Below are 8,670 nucleotides of genomic sequence, written 5' to 3'. Positions count from 1 at the left end.
GTTATCCGGACCATTGCTCGCAACGCTTTAAATAACTTCAAGCTTCAGTGTTGTTCCTGTGTATAGATTTCACGTCATAAAAAAACCGAACGGAATGCATTCTTAAAAGGTGCATGAAACGATTCGTTAGAGTGGAAAGTTCTTCTCCAACAGAATGGCAGCCAACTGAAACACCACAAAAGATGGTTATTTGCTAATTGAATGATTAATCACTGAACTCATTTAAACTGAACCAAGGTACCAACATGAAAAGGAAACACACATCAATTGCAAATACATATTTCGGAAAGTGTCGGAAAAATTGACCATACCTTAAGAAAAAAGAAAACAAAACAAAAGTGAACGATTTGCCCTCGCAAAATTTTCTAGACATTCACATTCAAATCAATTTTATCTCCTCATGTTTTCTGCATTTTCAAGTGTTAAAAATACCGTAGGTGGAAACACAAGAAGGCTCTCTTTGTTTCAGTGCTGCGTAACTTTTTTGAGTGTGGCATCAGGGCAAACAGTTGAGAGAGAAAATCGACGTGAAGTCGGTACAGATGTATAGGATTTTTCGAGAAAATCTATATTCGATTTAAAACTCGAATTATCTTAAGGACAGAGGGGGAATAGGATAATCTATAACGCAAATAACTGAACTTGCATCGCTGATTGCAAAAGTGGCAAACGTTTACACAACAACAAACAAGTCGCGTAAGGCGAAAATACAATATTTAGTCAAGTAGCTGTCGAACTCACAGAATGAAACTGAACGCAATGCAACGCAGCAAGACCGTATACTCGTGGTCCACCGCTCACGGCATAGGCAGTGAAATTGACAAGAAGAGCGGGGTAGTGGTTACGCTATGCTGCATAGCACGCTTTTCTGTACCTCTCTTCGTTTTAACTTTCTGAGCGTGTTTTTAATCCAAACATATCATATCTATATATTTTTGGAATCAGGAACCGACAAGGAATAAGATGAAAGTGTTTTTAAATTGATTTCGAAAAAAAATTTTGATAATAATTTTTATATATTTAATTTTCAGAGCTTGTTTTTAATCCGAATATAACATATTTATATGTTTTTGGAATCAGCAAATGATGGAGAATAAGATAAACGTAAATTTGGATCGTTTTATAAATTTTTATTTTTTTTTACAATTTTCAGATTTTTAATGACCAAAGTCATTAATTAATTTTTAAGCCACCAAGCTGAAATGCAATACCGAACCCCGGGCTTCGTCGAAGAGTACTTGACCAAAATTTCAACCAATTTGGTTGAAAAATGAGGGCGTGACAGTGCCGCCTCAACTTTCACGAAAAGCCGGATATGACGTCATCAAAGACATTTATCAAAAAAATGAAAAAAACTGTCGGGGATTTCATACCCAGGAACTCTCATGTCAAATTTCATAAAGATCGGTCCAGTAGTTTAGTCTGAATCGCTCTACACACACACACACACACACGCACACACACACACACACACGCACGCACATACACCACGACCCTCGTTTCGATTCCCCCTCGATGTTAAAATATTTAGTCAAAACTTGACTAAATATAAAAACACCGATGCGTGCGCAGATGAAAGTAAGAAGTGAGAGATGTCGTGAGGTTGTACTGAGGAGAATGAGCCAAAAAGCTTTCCTGTCACAAGACTAAAAGCACGACACACTGATTGGAGATAAACGGAGTAAACTTTGGACGACCATTTTTCGAGGACCTCGGAGTTCATAATTATATACGTCTTTGAGCATTTGCCCACAACAATTATCTGCTTGAAAGAGAACGAGACAAAAAGAACATGTTAATGTGACATTTTTTACACTCGTCCTTATAACGATCCTTGGCAATTTACAGAAAAGCTCAATTGTTTTAAAATGTTTTTGGAAACAGATATTTGCTGGGGAACGCATGTGTGGTGGGTGTTTTTTTTACAGTCATTAACTCATAGCTACGTACCCAGTGGAACAAATGCTTTGCAATGAATTACTTTCTTTGACGTGTAAGATCCCTTGAATGCGTATTGTGTGATCTGCAAAGCAAGAAAGTAACATTTAACGACAAACATACACTGTTGATTTTCACACAAACTAATCATCAATAGAAAAAGGGACGATCTAAACTTTTTGACTAGAGTAAAAATATGGTCGGAAAAGTTTTCTTTTGTGGTTTGCTACTTGTCTTGGCAGCAAGAATGTCTAAAACAACGGCGCAAGGAAACATTCAGACCAAACTTTCAGTGCGACGATCAAGCCTAATAAGACTTAATGACGTCATTGTCACTGACGGCCTTTTGTTTGAGGTGGTAGTGATGTCAAGACTGACATGTGCAACATATTGTTCAACGTCTGTGTCATGTTTTGCATTTACTGTTCATCCCTGGTCGACGTCACAAATGTGGGCGTGTCGTGGACACACTATGATGACGTCAGACATGGCTGTCACGACACAACCGGGGAGCAGATCGTACGTCGTAGGTAATACCTGTTTTCTGTTAAACCTCTTTTCCATTGAAGATGTTGTCAAGATGATAGTAAATAAGTTACACGCCGAGTCTTAGTGGATATTAAAAATATTGGTCGAAGTCAACGGATCACAAAAACTGCGAGCTTTTTCATGACAGTAAAACTTATGTTCTTTTTCTCAACGAAATAAGGAAGTTTTTATGCCATCGTTTGGTCAAATAAAATCTCTCAGCCACGCAGTTGGGCTCAGTGATTATTGCTGATGCGTGGCGGTTTTGTTCCGTCAAAATAATTACAGCAGTTATTTGTGTTTTGAATAAAAATCAAGCACACTTTTGTCTGCTGTGGCTGATAAGATTACCGTGAATAAACACCCCTTCTACTTTGCAGATGGAAAAAAGCATCCCCCCAAAGGAAAATATAAGCGTATGTGGGGATATATAGAGTTCAGTCAAAATGTGATTGTTGTGCTGCATATCGAAAGCGTCCATGACATCTCTTAAACATCTGCTTTTCAATTATTGCCGGGCTGCTTGGAGTTGTTACCGCTGTTGTTTTTGTTGTGCTGTTGCTGCTGCTACTGCTGTTATTGTGCTGCCGCTGCTGCTGTTGTTGTGCTGCTGCTGCTGCTGCTGATGCCGTGGTCGTCAAATAAAGCACGTCACCGTTATCAGGAATGCTTAACAAACTTTGAAATAATTACCATTTCTGTTGATGTTCTTTTTTGTTTCGTTTTTCGTAGTCGTCGTCGTCGCAGTTGCCGGCGTGAAAGAAGTGTGAATGTAGTCCTGGTGGTGGTGGTGTCGTTGGTAGCAAAAGATTAACAAGAAGGTGAAGCAGCATTTGTGTTTTGATTTGTTTGTTTCCGTTTTTATATCTCTAAATGTTCTCTGTACCGTGAAAGATCACCTTTCCTCCACTCAAATGTATCCTCCCTCTCTCTGGTGGACTGGTTGGAGACGAGCTGCGTTCAGAACAGCGATTGCCCGGTGCCTAACACGGAGAGTTACATAGACACATGTCTGTGTGCTCCTGGCTACTTCTACTCTCACGCGTTTAAGGGATGCGTTGCAAGTGAGTTGTTTTCCTTTTTGCCGGACTTTGTTAATTCCCTTTAGTTTGTTTAAAGGCAATCTGCATTCAGTGATATATAATGAATCAATCAGGGCACGAAAGCTTAAGCAAAAGTTTATTTTACTTGGCCTAAAACAAAGACAGAATTTTACGATTAATTAGGTTATTGGAAGTATCCAAATTGGCATTGAATGGAAGCTCTACTTGTCACAAAGCGGTCTAATATTCGCTATCGTACTACTGTCACTGTCACAGTGACTGTGCCCTCATCTAGATCATCTGCTGCAGCTTGCTTTTTACATTTAGTCAAGTTTTGACTAAATGTTTTAACGTAGAGGGGGGAATCGAGACGAGGGTCGTGGTGTATGTGTGTCTGTGTGTGTGTGTCTGTGCGTGTGTGTGTGTAGAGCGATTCAGAGTAAACTACTGGACCGATCTTTATGAAATTTTACATGAGAGTTCCTGGGTATGATATCCCCAGACGTTTTTTTTATTTTTTGGATAAACGTCTTTGATGACGTCATATCCGGCTTTTTGTAAAAGTTGAGGCGGCACTGTCACACCCTCATTTTTCAATAAAATTGATTGAAATTTTGGCCAAGCAATCTTCGACAAAGGCCGGACTTTAGTATTGCATTTCAGCTTGGAGGCTTAACAATTAATTTATGACTTTGGTCATTAAATATCCAAAAATTGTAATTAAAATTATTTTTTATAAAACGATCCAAAATTACGTTCATCTTATTCTTCATTATTTTCTGATTCCAAAAACATATAAATATGTTATATTCGGATTAAAAACAAGCTCTGAAAATTGAAAATATAAAAATTATGATTAAAATTAAATTTCCGAAATCGATTTAAAAACAATTTCATCTTATTCCTTGTCGGTTCCTGATTTCAAAAACATATAGATATGATATGTTTGGATTAAAAACACGCTCAGAAAGTTAAAACGAAGCGTACAGAAAAGCGTGCGATGCAGCACAGCGCAACCACAACCGCAAAAACAGGCTCGTTAATTTCACTGACTTTTGTACGAGCGGCGGACTACGGTCATTGTGAAAAAATGCAGTGCGTTCAGTTTCATTCTGTGAGTTCCACAGCTTGACTAAATGTAGTAATTTCGCCTTACGCGACTTGTTTTAACATGTCTAACACTGTGAGTCACTGGACCAAATACATTCCTAAAAGTCTATTCGATGCGACCTCGCCGCTCAGCGGACGTACTTTACCTGAACTGAAAAATCTGAGGGACGTAGCCTCTCTAAATGCATTTGACATGATTGTGTAACAAGATAGAAAGTGATGATGCCAAGAATGATCAGAGGATGAAAGTTGCTTGTTCATTTCATTGCTTGTTTAGTCTTTGAGGTGCCAGGAGACTGGATCCGCGTAATTCTTGCTTACTCTTGTTGCACATGTCGTGTGCGTTTATATTACGTCCCTTTGATTTTAGATCTTAATGTAGCGCTCTGCCCCATTTCATAAAGATTCTAAACTGAAAGAGCTTCAACGTAAACATTTCGAGCATTTGGAACGAGTGCGGTTTTCGGCAAGAAAATGCACTCCACTCATGTGCTGAAAATCATGGCAACAAAGTGTGTGTATGTGTGTGTCGGTAAGTGTGTGTGGGGGGGGGATACATGATCGGGTTTGGGGAGGGGGATAGTGGTGGTAGGAGGGTGTGTGTGTGTCTATGCGAGCGTGTGTGTATTTATGCGAGCGTGTTTGTGTGTGTGTGTGTGTGTGTATTTGTGCGAGCGTGCGTGCGTGTGTGTGTGTATATATGTGTGTGTGAGTGCATGTGTTCACGCGTAATTGCGTGTGTGCGTGCGTGCGTGTGCGAGTGCGTGCGTGCGAGCGTGCGAGCGCACGAGCGCTGGCGTTCGTGTCTGTATAAGAATTTTGTGTGCTCATTTTTCTCCCTATGTCTGCTTGTCTTCAGATTGTGCCATCTTTCATCCAACGTTTCTTCGCTATCGTTTTGCGCGAATCCTCAACAACAATTTAAACACTGCATCCGCTGGTGACTCGTTGGAGCAGTGTCTGGACGCGTGTCGGGACCATCCGCAGTGTACGTCAATGGAATACCTGTTCACTACACAACCACCAGCATGCAACCTGAATCAAGCCACGGCCCTCGACACGCCAGAGAGCTGGGATACCGGCAAACCTAGCTACTACTTGTATCAGAGGACCTGTCTGTAGCACTAGATTACGTTTGCTTGAACTTTATTGTGCTTTATGGTTCGTGGACGACCCAGAGATTCACAAAAGCATCTCCGAAACTTCATGTCTTTAACGCTTTTGCTTAAGACTTCAAGCAGAGACCATAGAGTGTACTTTACGGTCTCTGCTTCAAGTAATACTTAATAACATCACGTTGAGCACAGCTCAAATGGTTACCTGGACAAACAAACAATGACGAAATGTGTCCTACACTGTCCGATGATGTGGATTGTGTTCTACTCACATCGAATACTTGTGGGATAATTTTACGGTTTTTATCCTTAAAGGCACAGTACGCCTCCCGTAAACCATCACAGATACTGTCAGGCTTTTACACACAGTACAAACACCCTTCCATTTGAACGCTCACCAAACGGGAACATCCTAGGTGCCCTACGTAAAGAGCGAGCAATTTTTAAAGAATTAATTTTGCGGATTGTCTCAGTAGACAATCGGACCGTGGTGCGTTTTGGCGCTAGACCTAACTTTTAAAATCTAAATAATAAATTGACAGCTTGTTACACAAACATTCTTAAATCATAAAAGAATTCTTTTTTCATCAAGACAAGATCAGTACAATTCGAAGTTGTGAAAGTTTGAAAAAAGAAAAGCCCGGAAGCAGGGTCACGCAAGGTCGTGGCTCTCGTAGCAGACGATGGTTTATGCCTATCGCCAATTCCTCTGAACAGTCAAAAGCCATCGCTAGAGTTCTTGTGAACCACAGTCGTTTGTTTCGTGCATAGTCAGAGGTACATAATAACGTGCTGTTGCAGATAAGCTCACATCGAGTCGCATTCAAATTACTAACTGACGACTACATTGTGAAAAAGGGAAACTGGATCACACGGGTTCACGATGGCTCAGGGGTAAGATAAACCAAGCAAAAATAAATTCTTTGAAAATTGCTCGCTCTTTACGGAGGGCACCTAGGATATTCTCAAGCGGTGAGTGTTTAAATGAAAGGGTGTTTGTACTGTGTGTAAAAGCATGACAGTATCTGTGATGGTTTACGGGAGGCTTACTGTGCCTTTAATCGAATAGGTTTGGTCTATCTGTGTACGTTGGCTCTTTCTTGAATAATTCTGGGTCGCACACTTCCGACATAATCGGGACTAAACACGGTGACGGCTAAGGAGGTTGTGAAGCATCTTTTGTAACACTAGGACACTTCCGTTTGACATTTTCTTGTACATATTTCTTTTTATCTTTCAAGAATGTCAATGAACGACAGGTTTATTGTACAGTCCTGCAAACTTCAACAAGTGACAGCTCTCGATAAGCCGGGAGTGTGACAGCACATCTGATTTTTTAATCAACATTTTAGGAAGTTTTGAAGCATCTTTTTTTGAATACTGGGACACTTCCGTTTGAAATGACTTTTTTGTGTACATTTCTATTTTTCAATTTCTTACAAATCTTATTAGCCACAGCCTTACGAGACCGCCTTGCAATCTACAACGGGCGATCACCCCCGACAATTCGGGAGACAGGGATAACAGAACATCCGTGTTGTACCAGAGAACAGGTTTGTTGCACCAAAGCACTAGACAATCCTTTCTTTAAAGTATCCTTGAACCACGTTTTGGAGTGATATGATCGCCCTGAAATATGCTCAAAATTCGAAGTACGGCTTTGACCGTGTCCTTCATGTCATTTTTTTAAAACGAGAACTGGGATAGGAATATAATTGTTTTTGAAAGCAAAACGCACCTTTGGCTCAAGCAAATTATCGCCTGCTATTCAACAGTCGAGCTTTCCAATTTCCCGGTCAGAGCATCACGTGCTCAGTATTTCTTCTTTCTTCTTTTTCTCCTACTTCGTTGTCGTCATCTTCTTCTTCTTCTTCTTCTTCTTCTTCTTCTTCTTCTTCTTCTTCTTCTTCTTCTTCTTCTTCTTCTGCGTCCATGGGCCGCAACTCCCATGCACACTCGTTATTTTGCACGAGCGGGATTTTACGATTTGGTCTGTCTTTCTTTCCCCCGCATTTTGTTCTGTCAATGTGTCTTTATCTGTTTTTATCATTAAATCAATGCCGAAGTATTCCTGTGTTTTCGTCGATGTCAACGTGTATGTCAATACCTGCATGACTTATGGGACAGAGAAAGAAAGACATGTTGTTTATAAATATATTTAGACTTGCAGATATGGATGTACACTTTGACATCAAAAACGTGAGAGAGAGAGAGAGAGAGAGAGAGAGAGAGAGAGAGAGAGAGAGAGAGAGAGAGAGAGAGAGAGACGCACACACACACACTTAAACACACACACACATACACAAACACACACACACACACACACACACACACACACACACACACACACACACTGAATCGCGCACACACACACAATCGCGCGCTCCCACGCACACACACACACACACACACACACACTACACCGCTCTATTTCTTCCTTTTTACATTCAGTCAATATATGACTTCCTTACTAGTTCCAGCGAAGGGAGAGAGTGTGCATTTGTATGAATTCATTTTGTTAACTGACAGTTATGTCAGGTACGAAAGTATTTCTTCACAAATATTTCCCATCCTGATGAAAAAGCAGGCAGCCTGTTAATGGTTGGAAAGTATAACATTGGAGGGTCGACATTATACCATCTAAAAGCCTGAATATATCTGAGATTTTGAGCTGAATTGTTTACAGGACAAGACATTTTAAGGCACAGTCTTTTCTCTAAAAACAACAATGCGCCTTAACTCAGATCCTACCATGCTTGTACATAGACTTAGACCAACCATCAGGTTGGACGTTCACCAAAAATCGACATCCTGAACCCTTTCTGTGCAGAGTCGAACATGTTTCATTATTGGTTTTTTTTAAACAAACGCACATGACTGTGTCTTTAACTGTCAAACAATCCTGATATAAGAAGGTTGATGAAAGTGACGACTGA

At 40.3% G+C, this 8,670-nt stretch overlaps 1 protein-coding gene across 1 annotated transcript in view; it reads right to left on the bottom strand.

Moving 5' to 3' along the window:
- Nucleotides 1–8,172: 8,172 nt before the first annotated feature.
- The window catches only part of LOC138963572 (ninjurin-1-like), a 3,420-nt gene continuing 2,922 nt past the window's right edge, over nt 8,173–8,670 (bottom strand). Inside the window, exon 4 of the mRNA XM_070335429.1 lies at nt 8,173–8,670. This exon is cut by the window's right edge and continues 93 nt beyond it. Within this exon, the coding sequence (XP_070191530.1) occupies nt 8,620–8,670 (51 nt within the window). The 3' untranslated portion in view covers nt 8,173–8,619.

The sequence above is a fragment of the Littorina saxatilis genome, linkage group LG4 (genome assembly GCF_037325665.1).
Source record: "Littorina saxatilis isolate snail1 linkage group LG4, US_GU_Lsax_2.0, whole genome shotgun sequence".
Taxonomy (NCBI): Eukaryota; Metazoa; Mollusca; class Gastropoda; order Littorinimorpha; family Littorinidae; genus Littorina; species Littorina saxatilis.
The sequence above is the reverse complement of the archived record's forward strand: the minus strand, read 5'-3'. Positions and strand labels throughout refer to the sequence as shown.